The 14,182-nt window shown below is 33.6% G+C and overlaps 2 protein-coding genes across 2 annotated transcripts; both read right to left on the bottom strand.

Annotated features, from left to right (window-relative positions):
• Positions 1-4,014: 4,014 nt before the first annotated feature.
• On the bottom strand, positions 4,015-7,090 carry LOC140042058 (sulfotransferase 1C2-like). Its single transcript, XM_072087674.1, has 8 exons — positions 6,898-7,090; positions 6,349-6,537; positions 5,990-6,114; positions 5,667-5,786; positions 5,314-5,440; positions 4,869-4,963; positions 4,548-4,740; positions 4,015-4,130 (listed from the first exon to the last, which is right to left on the bottom strand). Exons 1-8 carry the CDS (start codon positions 7,088-7,090, stop codon positions 4,015-4,017), a joined length of 1,158 nt encoding a protein of 385 aa, XP_071943775.1.
• Positions 7,091-9,247: 2,157 nt separating this feature from the next.
• Positions 9,248-10,506, bottom strand: LOC140042042 (sulfotransferase 1B1-like). The gene is made up of 5 exons (XM_072087672.1): positions 10,372-10,506; positions 10,128-10,254; positions 9,946-10,040; positions 9,678-9,870; positions 9,248-9,357 (listed from the first exon to the last, which is right to left on the bottom strand). Exons 1-5 carry the CDS (start codon positions 10,504-10,506, stop codon positions 9,248-9,250), a joined length of 660 nt encoding a protein of 219 aa, XP_071943773.1.
• Positions 10,507-14,182: the final 3,676 nt, after the last annotated feature.

Below are 14,182 nucleotides of genomic sequence, written 5' to 3'. Positions count from 1 at the left end.
ATTGGTTGATCACGATGTTTCTGAAACATAAGTATATTTTATAAAAAGTGAATAATGCAAGTAAAAGAGAATTTTCTGATATTTCAATAAACAAGCATAAATGTGCGATACTCGGGGTACAGCAAAGAAGTTGTAATGACGTCATAAGACGGGATGTAACGTCACATACACATCAATAACCTCGCTACCAAATACGGCTATATTCCGAATAGTTACGTCACATACCCGAAAATGGCATAAGTACGGTAAATTATGAAATCTCAAAGTGATTTTCTTTTCAAAGATACTAAACACGTCTGTATTTCGAAAATTTTCGAAAACCGGAAGTGACGTCACATAACCGGAAATGATATTACACAAATTATAAATTTCCAAGTGTGTTATGTGATCGGCAGAAGTTGTCTATTATGTGCCCTAAGTTTGATTGTATTCAATGATTTGTAAGTATATGCTGCAGTCACGGACCTTCTGCGTGTTAAGCAGACGTGATAACCACTACACTACGAAACCTCTTACACCAAAATGTGGGTTACACAAAGTTTTTTTAATCCATTTAAATTACAAATAAATATGGTTATAAGCACAAAGCAAGGTAAAAGGGATAATTACCGATTACACAAAATAAGTATTTAACAAGAACTATTTTTTTACAAAAAACGCTGCTCGCTTATTGACGTAACAGTTTTAAAGATATATTGTACCTCTAAAAATATTTTTTATTTCAAATTTGTTTTTGAATGTGTCATCTTATTATCGCATAATAGTTATTTTACCTGAAAAAATGTAATTTAAAGCAAAAAATACTTAAATTGTCTGTCAGACAATGGTTTTTGAGTTATAATTAAACGTTTCTTTTCTCTTTTTATATGTGAATAAATATTATTTTTTTTGTTACAGAAGTGACTAACTTTGATATGAAACACAGACTCAATTTCTGTCACTTTAGTACAAACAAAAACTTTCATGGACTGTCTTGATAATAATTCAATGATTATCTGACAGCGAATTACAGTATTATATAATATCATGGGACTCATAAATACCAGAAATGCTTTGGGATTTGTCATTCAACTGTTAGACTCTTTTCCCAGACGTTTTTTTGGGTCTAGCAGCTGGGACCTATAAATTATAGTGGAGTATGCATTTTCGCAAAAATGTAGTACTAGAATTGCAGCTTGCTTTATATCTGATTACGTCATCTCTTGTGACGTAGCGGGCTAGAGCAGCAGCGTAAAAAAATAATAAAAATAAGATATACTGTATATCATATTGTGTATACAGTACTTTTCACCATAAAGTTAAAAAAAATAGGTTTTGCCCGGGCTTGAACCGGGGACCTTCTGCGTGTTAAGCAGACGTGATAACCACTACACCACGAAGTTACACATTGTGGCATCTGAATTTAACAAATTAATTAACAAAAAGGCACGAATGTGCGATACTCGAGTACAGCAAAAGAAGCTGTAATGACGTCATAAGACGGGATGTGACATCACATACAATACAATAACATACAATAACGTCGCTACCAAATACGTCTATACGATACCGTCTTCGATACGTGATATGGCTGCATCCGGTTTAAAATTTAAAAATCCGGCTCATAGATTTGAGTACATGTCCCTGTAGTATATTCATGCCAAATCCCAACTCAATACTACAACGAATAAGGGAGGAGTAGTACTTTATAAATCGCACTTTTTACTCAATAGTGTCCAGATGGAGGAGGAGAAAATGAGTCCTAGACTCTCAAGGGTACCCCGAGTAAAAACAAAATCAAACATTTAGGAAGAGACACTGAATCAATTTCATCCGTATATGTATTATTTGGAAGTGTTTTATTATCCTTATCTTAAAGATTATCAGCTTTTAGAGTTAAGGTATAAAACTGAGTTACTGTTTTTGTGTCGAATTAAGCGGTTAAAGCAGGGGCGCCGTCGCAAACAATCGGCACAGGTTCAAGTCACTCGTCGACCAGGGGTACAACATTTAATTTTGTCACTCCTATGGCTACTGGCGTTAATGATACGATTTTTTATTTCTTAGGTATCCGTGACTGGAACAGGCTCCCCAATTCACTCAAATCAATACAAAAGAATGCAACCTTCAAAATAAAGCTTAAAGAATATTTTAATAATGAACAGCTTGGAATTTCAGTTTAATTAAGTTATTTTTAATTGTTTTTTTGATGTTATCTTGTCTTGTATGTATTTTCTTGTTTTTTTCATTTTTACTGAGTCATACTTAATGATAATTGTACTAGGCCCAACCACTCACTTTTCAGTCATTACGGATTGGACCCCATTGGAAATAAGTTTACTTTTTTGTCGACTTAATGGGTTATCCAGGTATTCTTTTTATACATTGTATATTTTAACTTTTATGTATGAATATCGAATAAAATCAATCAATCAGACCATTGTTCTGGTGGTTGAACGAGTCTTCTCGGATGAGGACTTAACACTGGAGATCTAGTGTACACATCTGGCTCGTGTGTCTGGCACCCAGTACATCGTTCAGCAGAGTAGGGGGTTAACCACAATGGAAATAAGTTTGCCGTCTCGGTACTTTTTTGTGTATTTATCCTATTGATTTTATATCAGAATAAAGAAATAAATAATTGTTTACTCCAATAAAAAAAAAAAAAAAAAAAAAAAAAAAAAACCCGGTGTACTGGTCCATTCAACCCCTGTCGTTGTGGGCAGACGAACGAGTGCCGTTTGGTGGCATCACTCGACACGAAGGGACCCTTAGGGGCGTAGAAAGTTGTGGTATGTGTCGTCCACATCTGTGCGCAATTCAACCCAGTAGGCTGCAAGTCACGGGTTATTCTTCCATTTACATTTACATGTTAGTTTAAACATGGTGTGTGGAAGACACGACACGTTATAATCTATCTGTCCGATCTGTACAACAGTACAGACTTGCAAGCGCGCCAATAATCTTACCCTTCGTTTCTATTAATCGTGTGGTGAATTTATGTTGGATGCGAAACGACCTACCTTTACTATTCCTGTTCTACTAAGAAAATTCGATACCTACCACGTCTGCTGAAAACTGTACTTGTAAAAATTATACAACGTGAACCATAATGTTTATTTATAATGATTGCAATTTTTATTCTGTTTTATATAAATTCTATGTTACCGGGTTGTTAAATGTTTATCCTTGTTAATGTTATTTTGCCACGAGCACTATCAGGAGAGTCTTTTATAGCGATATTTTTTGCTTTTTGACAATCCGCCAGGATAGTGTTCTGCGCTTTTTCTCTGCTTGTTGTTGTTCTATGTTATTTATGCTTTTTGTATTGTTTTTGTATTATTTTTTCTGGATAATAAATGAATATGAATATGAATATAATGTGCATAAACAGTGTCAACTTGGACTTTTATTAGCAGTGGTTTGAACTGATAAAGTTGTTTAAATATTAACAGCAATTTTAGCTGTGTCATAATGACATTCTTTAATACCTTATCTACAATGTCAATATACTACACCATTATTCTGTAACATTGTTTCATATTATATTCACATTCAAAATGTGGAAAGGAATTCGTTTGTCAAATAATCATTTTATTTTATCGACCAATTTAAGGTTTATCTTTTTTTTTTCTGAACATTCAAAGTATTGTTCTCGATGAATTGTAGATTGTAAATTTAACAAATATCACTAAAACTATTATTGCAAACAATAAGCATAATGTTATCATCAGCAAGCTGTGATATTATTATTATATCTTATTTTTATTGTAATTTCCGATCCATTCATTTATCATTTTATTAATACTATGATAGAGAGACGCAAACATTATCACTTAGCCATTGGCTATACAATTTGCCATACTAATGTAATCTGTAATAAGTTTTTACCACAGAGGTACATTTCTACTAGTTACCGTACCTCATCAGTTATAAAATGATCATCAACATAAACTGCTATATATATTGTATATAAACTCATTGTTGCTATTAATTAATATATTTCAAGGAACAACGGTTGAATAATAATTTTATTTAATAAGAATAATCATCATCATATAGTCCAGTTCCGTCAAGTTTTCCTTTGCATATCTCGTCAAACTCTTCATTCTGGGCAACTGTGAAGTGGTTCTTCCAATCTCCAGTAACGCCTGAAATACAAAATGCAGTCGTTAATGAAACCATCTGTAATGATATTAAATACAATGCACCACCAACATATTGTCATTTTTAGCTCACTATGTCGGTCGGTTGGTCGGTCGGTGGGGAACACTAAAATTTTCGCACGCGACTGCAGCCATGTAGATGGCCTTGTTTATCAATACTTCACAAACACCAGTGAACAATATAATAATAATAATAATCATAGCATTCTTATCACCAACATCTTTGCATCGTTAGCGTCATCATCTCCTTCTTGATAAGATCGTCAATGGCAGGTTTAATACAAATCGTAGGCCTACGATACCATTGCTACAACATTACACCTCGGATTTACATATTACTTTGACTATTCCATTTTTAATTTATAAATCATTTGTCCGATATATTTGTTCACGTAAGCTCACCCTTTCTTATAAAGAACGACGGATCTTTATAGTACTTCGGGTCAAATAATCCAGATTTGTCTGCAGGGGGACCAACTTTTTCGCTGCTTTTCATTGTTTTAAAACTTGACTTGTCGACAATTTTGTTAATAGCATCATCCGATAATTTGTATCCCATGAAATCTGCTACCTGAATAATTGCACCCTTCGGATCCTAGAGAGAAAAAAACGTTATAATGAAATATATTTACTTGATTTTCACTAGAGAGAAGAACGCATTTAGGTCGCATGTCTTGAATGTAATACATGTTGGAAAAATTAGGCAAACATTGGAGAACTTACTATTTTCATGTCTTCGTACTTCAAGAACAGAACATTGGAATGATGACGTCTTTTCCACCAGAACAAGTTATGTTGAAACCAAGAACCATAGATGACTATTAGAAATTTAAGAAAAATATAAATTGAAAAAAAAAATCTGAATGATCAATCAAAGTGTAGGCCTATATATTTACATAAATTACCCGGTTATCAGTGCTGTATCTCCAATTTGCATATTATCATATGAATATTAGTTAATACAGCATCTCATTTGTATCACATATGGTGCTTGTTTCCTAGGTACTGGAGAATCGATAGCCGGGTGCTTAAAGACCAAGAAAAGTAAGGAAGTATTTCCTCTTTGGTTGGTAGATTAAGTTGTAGTTGGGTCTGTTGATCAGTCGGCCATACAGTAGTTGGTCGGCAGGTTTGTCGGCTGCCATTTTTAACAGAAATCTTCACCTACCGTTATCTTTCTTGTAATCCTCATAAAACAAGTTCCAATCTGTGTACTTTGGCAAACTGCGGTTGTACGTATGAAAGTGAAAAAATGATACGGCAACATCTTTTGGGTTTCTGGCAACGTAGATGATCTTTTAAAAAAGTGGAATTCCTTATAGTGTAGAACTATTTCAATTTAGGCCTACATCCAATTATAAAATCTTTAATTCCATAAATTATGCAATAAAAATTATTATCTGGGATGTTACACAAATTCGTAACCATCAATTCTTTCATTTATATTTTAAAATAGTTGCTGAACCAAGTAAATGAAGATAATTAACACTTTTAGGAGAAGTCCTGATTATGTATACTTACCTTGGGTTTCGTCTTTTCTAACAGTTGCCGAGGAAGGTGAATATCTTGAAGGTGAGTTTTAATCATTCTTGGAGAAGGGGCTTGATCCAAAAGTTTTTCTGGAGACGGCATTCTGTCAAGCTTGATTTAAATTGATTTAATGAATCGAATCATTAAGTTATAACATAGGCGATGATTTGACCAATCACATACGACTGCTGGGATGATTCGTCGCTTGTGATTGGTCAACATTATTTTTGTTAGGAAACAGTAGTGCATTACTGGCTGTTGTCAACATTAATACTTTCGGATCAGTTTATGTGGAAAGATTTGAGGTAACTTACCAAGGAATAGTGTGGAACCATAGGCATTTCTATGAACGGTACATTCTGCATGTATGTTGTTTTGATCTTTTCTTCATCACCTCCAACAGCAACTAAAGACATGATAGCTTGCATCCAGGTTGTTCCTAAATATAAGATGCCAATACATTGAAAAGTCGATTGATTTCATAATTAATTGACTACTTTCTGAGTCATTACTTGAATTTCAAGTTGTTTCTTAAATCGATTAATTGATGAGATTGAGTGAAATGCGATTTATTGATGAACTAGATCGATCAAACGTTTGAGTGAATGGTAAGATTGGTCGATCATTTCGACTGACTTTGTCTAGACGTATTATTTAACATAAAGACCGTTACCTGACTTAGGATAAGTCACAACCCAGACGTCATCGTCACGAACCTCAAAATCTTTAATGGCAATGAGGCTATCATCCCTCATCCACTTCGACAGCAACATTCCATCTCTTTCCCAAGTCACACAATCATTTTCCCAGTCGTGATCTTTTGCCGAAAAATCGCCAAATAGTTTACTGAAGAGATCGAGATCTGTACAAAACAAAATATTTTTCAAGAGTTTCAGAATCACAATAAACAGTTTATATCATGCGATAGTGGGAGAATTAAATATTGTTTTACCTTTATCAGACGCCATGTTGGTTGTTCACGGAGTTTCTGAAACATAACATGTTAATTTGATTATCAAGTATCAAGTATCAAGTATAATCTTTATTCGTTCCCACAAGGAGAAAATTTACATTGCTCGTCTTCAAATACATCATAATTACAATATATAAAATAACATGACAATACAACAATACCAATATTAAAAACTCACAACAAGAACATATTATTACATATTATTTCATGGTGCTCATCTGGATGAATGTCGCTGATGTCTCCTGATACCTGTGGGCAGAAAGGAGAAAAGATATCGGTTTGTGTCAGCAGCCGCGGATCGCAATCTTCCACTACGAACACTCCTGAGACTGCCTAAATCGGAATTCACAGGATGACTTTCATCCCTCAACACCATCCCAAAAAGCCTGTCCAGGTTCTCGCAATAAACTGAATCCACCGACTGCTGACACAAACCAGACATCCTCTCAACCCTTCTTACCACACAATCAATTCTACCCTTATCTCCCTCTTTAACATTTCCACCCCACCCTGCAATACAATATTTCCAAACCCCAACAATAATAGACTGATAGAATGTAATCAAAATATTATTATTTACACTGAACTTGTTTAATTGTCTTAAACAGTACATTCTAGTATTTACTTTCTTCATAACGAGATCCAAGTGGTTACTCCACGTCAATTTATTGTTAAATACAACCCCCAGATATTTATATGTTTCCACCCTCTGAATTTGTCTACCCATTATGTCAACTAGATCACATTTATTCGTTTTCTTTTTAAAATCTATAATCATTTCCTTTGTTTTTTCAACATTCAATTCTAAAAAGTTATCAATACTATATTTTACAAATTATTAATCTCATTTAAATATGAAGTGCAATCGTCCTTCTGAATCAAGCCAATCATCGCCGTATCGTCAGCAAATCGTACAACTGGGCAAGAATCATATTTAGATCTATAATCACTTGTATACAAGGTAAACAAAAAAGGGGCTAATACAGTGCCTTGTGGCGCACCTGTATTGGAAACACTAACATCAGAACATACTGTTGGGCTAAGCTTCACATACTATTGAATACATATAATAATATAATACATTAAAAATTGATGTATAAAATGCAGAGTAGTAAGATAAGTATAAAGTTGCTAATTGAATTGAAGAGGTTATGATGCAAGTATTGATAATCATTCAAGAGGAAGATCTAGCAAACAAATACTCTTCCACATTCCAAGGATCGAGAAACATAGCCTGCTATAGCGGGAAGATAACTTTCATTCTGTTGCACCTAGGCTCTGACGTAATCATCCTGTACCCATTAGAAACTTATCATATAAATTGCATTTTTATTTATTTAGAAATTAGGTTATAGGTTGTTTATTAAAGGATGGTGAATGAAATGCTTATAGTATCACAGAAGACCGACATTCCGGGGTTAAGACAATTCATTGTGACACAGGAATCAACGAACCAATTGTGATCATCCATCCTCTCTTTGTAGGGCCTGGCTCAATGCCAGACACTATTATCGTCGATATAGGTTTAACCCTGCATTATTCGTGTAGTACAGTAATAAGAATATCATTTATTGAAATATTTTATGTTTGTTTAAAGATAGAAAGTATAGGCCTACCGTTACTGGTTTTCCAAGAAGTACAGTACTACCAACGGCTATTGAATACATATAATAATGTAATATAACATGAGCAAGGTGCATAAACCGATCTATAGTCGCACTTTTTATCTGAGAGCAGTTTGACCCGATAACATTGTTTAAATATTTATTTAGACTGGCTTTAGCTATGTCATGATTATACTAATATCAATAAAAGTACTTCGGTTCATTCTATATTCCTTTATATATATACACGTACGTTTAAACTTTAATTTGCAGTCCACGAGTAGATTAGATAATAAATGCACGTGGAATTATGGTCAACCCTGATCGAACTTTCAAAACAGTTGTTACAATCTAAAGTGGTTGAAAATTCTTTTATTGTTTAGGCAATCGAAGAATTCCTGTATGAGAAAATTAAGGAAAAGATAATAGTTCACGCACGTTGTATGTGTTTATTTTGTTTATACATGGTTGGCGATACATGCCTGTATTATTGTGCCATGTACTTAACTATACAGTGTACACACTTTAGTACTTTACTAAGAATATGTTAGGCCTAATTACTATTTGTTACAGAAGGTATCGAGCATCATTATTAATAATAATTAAGGAATGGGGAGTGGGGCGTGTTTCGAGTAGATGTGTAAACCCTAACATTTAAGCTATATTCAAACTTTTTATTTACGAGAGTGCACTGCTTCATTGTTTGTACAGTATTGTCATGTGCATCTATAATCTAAAATTACACAGAAGCCAACTGCCGCTGATACCGTCACTTCTTAATAGTCCGTCCCGTGGAAGATTATTCTAAAGATTATAGCAGATGAAAGATCTTAATGGTCAAGAGAATAATATGGCGTGAAACATCATACATATTCATTGTATAACAACAAACTAAGAAATACAAAGATATAGTGATAGGGCTAGTTCATGTCTGCACATGAATTTTGTTACTTATTTGGCAAAGCTATAAGATCGTATGTATCATCTGACTTTACTTAAGCACAATCATCATAAAGTCCAGTTCCGTTAAGTTTTTCTTTGCATATCTTATCATACTCTTCATTTTGGGCATCTGTAAAGTAGTTTTTCCAATCGTCAATTACACCTAGTAGTAAAAAAAGATATCGTTATCGTAAATAATAAACAAGAATCAATTTTATCATGAACACCTCTTCATTACCTCTTTTCATCACTTGAATCAATCAAGCTTAAACTGATAATTCGCCCACCTCGCCATAGAAGACAGATTGTGCCTGCTTTCACGATGGATCACTTGGTCGTTGGATTTGTTGGAAACGGCTTGATTACCTCACAATAATTTTAAATGGACGAGAAAGCTATTAAAAATGTATAACATTTTTTCTAACTTTATACAACACTAGATGTAGAAGTCACTATTATACAAGATCCTGATCAGGCTCCTACCTTTTCTAAAAAACGATGTATCTTTATAAACATGCATGTCGATCGGAAATAGTTTCTCGGGAGGCGGATGGACTCGGTGACTACAGGTCTTCATACTTTTAAAACTGGATTTTTCAACAATTTTGTCAATAACATCATCTGAAAGTTTGTATCCCATGAATTCAGCAACTTTAACAGTGGCAATCTTTGGATCCTGAAGACAAAACAAATCGTTATTATTTTGAAAGAATATTGCTACTTGTGTGGGAAATTAAAGTTTTGTTCATACCTTCTTTATGTCTTCATACTTCAAGAACAGAACATTTGGAAGATGACGTCTTTTCCACCAGAACAGGTTATGTTGAAACCAAGAACCATAGCAAACTATTAATGAATTGGGATAACATTGATTAATGATTTGGTTACGTTGAATTGACATGCATCACATAGCTTCAATCATTATTTACCTACCGTTCTCTTCCTTGTAATCTTCGTAAAACAGATTCCAATCTGTGTACTTTGGCAAACTACGGTTGTAGGTGTGAAAGTGAAAGTACGACACAGCAACATCCTTAGGATTTCGGGTAACGTAGATGATCTTTTGAGAAAACCAAATGCAAATAATGTAATCATCAACAAATATATAAATACCAGCCGAATTGTAAGGCAAACTTAATAATATGTTTAAATTCGATTAGGAAGAATATTGTCAAACCGGATAGGAAGGAGTTACAACGTTCGCCATGACAGGAAAAGCCTCTCCGTTTTCTACTTTACATATTTCTAAAACAACCTTCATAGTACCTTGGGTTTCTTCTCTAACAGTTTCTTGAAGGTGAGTTTTAATCATTCTTGGAGAAGGAGTTTGATCTATAATTGTATGTAGAGCATGCATGCTGTCGATCTTGATTGGTTTTGGAGTAATAAAAACAACGAAAACATTGATAATCATTAATGTAAAAATATCAAGTAATCACATTATCTCTCTTGCTAGCTCTTCGTGGTTTAGGTTACTGTAACTGATAAATGAGTTATGCCTCTCTGTCTTTATGAATCGAGAAGAGTGAGATGTAGACCTACCAATGAATAGTGTGGAGAAAAGGTCAATTCTATGAATGGTACATTCTCCAAGTATGTCGTTTTGATCTTTTCTTCGTCACCTTCAACAGCAACTAAAGACATGATAGTTTGCATCCAGGTTGTTCCTAAGGAATCAAGTTCGGAATCATTTAATATTGGATTTGATTGAATGTGTGTTGGGTGAAATGAATAATCGAGCAACTTGGAGGACATTACTTTGCTTGACTGCAATTTTTATTATTAGTGTTGTCAGTGAATTATCAATGGCAACTTGAATAAACTAATGTCTTGTGAAGGAACTTACCTGACTTCGGGTAAGTCACGAGCCAAATGTCATTGTCACGAACCTCAAAATCTCTAATTGCATTGAGGTTATCCTTTCTTACCCACTTAGTCCATTATCTGTCCAAGTTACACAATCAGGATTGGTCCAGTCTTGTTTATCAGAAAAACAAGAAAATGAATCTGTTACAGTATTTGTTAAAATTGATCAAGAAAGTTAAGCTCTATCAAACTAGTTTGAAAAAAAAAGGTGATGTGCCCAATTATAGTAGTGATATACCCAAATATGGCATTGATATTACATCATCATGTCCATATATGGGCAAATCACATGTTTTTGTGACATAAAGTTTAATAGTGTAGACTGAGCTTTAGAAAAGAGTTACCTTTATCAGTTGCCATTTTGCAGGATTTCTATAAAATAAATAGGCCTACATGTATTTTGAATAATAGTTAGGAAATATTATTGATCATGAAATGTTTGACAGCGATGGTTCCATGAAGAAGTGCAAACACGTTTTCTAATGATATTTCAAAATAAAACTGAAATCATTTCTGGTCAGATCAAAGTTCAGCAACGTTGGGTCCGGTTGCGTTCTTGTATGGAAGACCGTCTCAGAATATATTTAATGTCAAGGGGTCGGACTAGATTGTGATGGCATGGGTTTGAGCCTGTTTGTGCCATATTGACTGTGTCATGTCATTGGTAAAGATGTGTTACTCGTATTGCCTTGACAATGCATCTCCCGGTGTGGAAGCGCTGCACGTCCTCCTCACTTTTAGTTGAGCTTGAGAAGGATAATTGAGGCCTACTTTACCATTTACTTTTACCTCCAGCAGCCAAATATAATTGCGCTTATTTGTATTTAAACATTCTTGTCATTTGTCAACGTCCCGTTTATTTAGTCAAGAACTCGTTTCAATATCACCGTACAACGTAGGCCCACTATTAAGCCATTTTACAAGATATAGGCCTATAGATAAGAAAAAGTAGGCCTATTTGAAAACATACCTCAAAAGTATTTATCATACACTATCAACGAAAACTTTGTGATTTGGTAATTCCGTATAAAACTGGTCTAACCTTAGTTAACAACGACAGAGAGTAGGCCAACTATATTATACATGAATGTGTTTATATATAGAAATTGTGTTTATTTAGCCAATCGTAGCGAAGTAATTGTGTGATAACATTTTTTATTATCAAGCAGTATAGTTACTAAACCATCTGGGTACGTACTTTAACCTTTTACTTTGACACAAACTTTGACAAATATAGTACCGTTTTATTATTTGCATAGAAATAATTGAACTTCCTTTGAAACTATATACCATCCTAAAGGAGAAAACACCACTACAGTATAATAGCTGGCCTAGTTTCCATGGTCCGCCGAATTCTTCTAAGAGGCCTACGGATGATCCGGATTATCAATCATTAATAGTAGGCCTACAAAAAAGAAAATTTGGCCCTCAAAACATTGAAAAGTTCATAGTTCGAACGCTTGTTAGCAACAGGGACTTCGGTTTTGTTGCTGAATGATGAACTTTCGTTTTCTCTATTTCTTTTAACAGATCTTTTTTATTTTTTTTATTTACACTCTTTTTAAATTTAAATTTTAACCATAGAAGTGGTACAAAATAATATATTCACGTTAATAATAACGGAATACAAATGTGCATAATGTTTTAATTGTTATGCATTATTACTGGTACATGTTTAACTGGCTTGGTCTCATTCTATTACTATATTACATACACATACAACATGAAATAATTTTTTTTTAATCACTAAGGGCCTTAAAGGCCAGGTGCGGGCAAAATATTTCTATTGATCATACATTCAAATAATTATCGATCTATAATTTCCCCTATGTTTCATAATTGTTTGGGATTTTATTTGTGTTACACGAGCTTGTTGAAAATAAGCACTTTCTTATCAGTGGGGGGATAGTTCAAATTACACAGTAAAATCTCTATTCTTTTGTACACACATTTTGTAAATAGAGAGGCATTTTTTAAAAGCTATTAAAAATAAACGGTGTGGTAAAAATGTTATCAGATGACTAAATATAGGTAATATAACTTGAATATTACATTTCTGATATTTTTATTCAACTTCAGATTTTTATTTTTCATGCAAAAGCAAAAATTATCCACCGTATATCCCCCATCTTTTTTCACCGTCTAGGGAGTCACCAGAAATGTTATTACATTAGGTTAACTACCTAACTACTGAAAAAAAGTCTTCTTGTTTTTTATGGAAGAATTTTGCCAAATTTTGTATTTGACCATATTAAGGGAAATTCATGTTTTTTTCGTCTCGATTTCTGTTACAAATATTTGATTTATGTACAATTAACCAAATATTATATTTAAAATTCATGCCTGTACCCACCACAGCAGGTGCTAAGAAACCTTCGCAAAGGCTACTTTAAACTGGATATAGGAGAGTATAGGCCTACAGATCATATTCATTCGACAAGACAATTATTGTCATGTATTTAAACAAAAGTAATATGTTTACCCTTTTCAGTCATCATTTGGTAAATAACAACAACGCTTTCCAGAACAGATATAAAATACAACCGTTCGTTGTATTTCGATAAAATAGGATATAAGATAATATGGAAGACACATGATTTAGGAATTTCTCACCCAAAATATCGGTGGTTAATTTATAGTGCCGCCGCGTATTTAACATAGTCTATAATATCCTATAATGAACCGGGTATATTAGTTTTTATATACATATGTAATTTTGTTTCTCATTATACTCAGTGATAATTATCTAAACTGCCCTACTGGTGTCAATGGTCGAAAACAAAACGGTAGACCTACTTATAAGCCTAAACAAGAAACGGATGCGCATGTTCGAATAAAGATGTTACGTCCCGTTCACTTATTTATTAATTAATTAATTTATTTATTCTCTTTATACTGAATGACATTTTCAGTGCTGAAGCATTGACTTCCAAGGTAGTTCAGTAGAGAAACATCAATAATATAATAAAAATAATTCAGACAACTAACAAAGAATTTACATTAGTAGGCCTACACACACATTACAAAATGGTAACTATCTACAAAACATACAGTATACAGTTTCAATAAGAAATTCGTACTGAAATGAATACCTTTTTATGTTTTTTTTTTACCAAATTATA

The sequence above is a fragment of the Antedon mediterranea genome, chromosome 1 (assembly GCF_964355755.1).
Source record: "Antedon mediterranea chromosome 1, ecAntMedi1.1, whole genome shotgun sequence".
In the NCBI taxonomy this organism is placed as follows: Eukaryota; Metazoa; Echinodermata; class Crinoidea; order Comatulida; family Antedonidae; genus Antedon; species Antedon mediterranea.
Note: the sequence above shows the minus strand (reverse complement) of the source record. Positions and strands in the feature narration are given on the sequence as shown.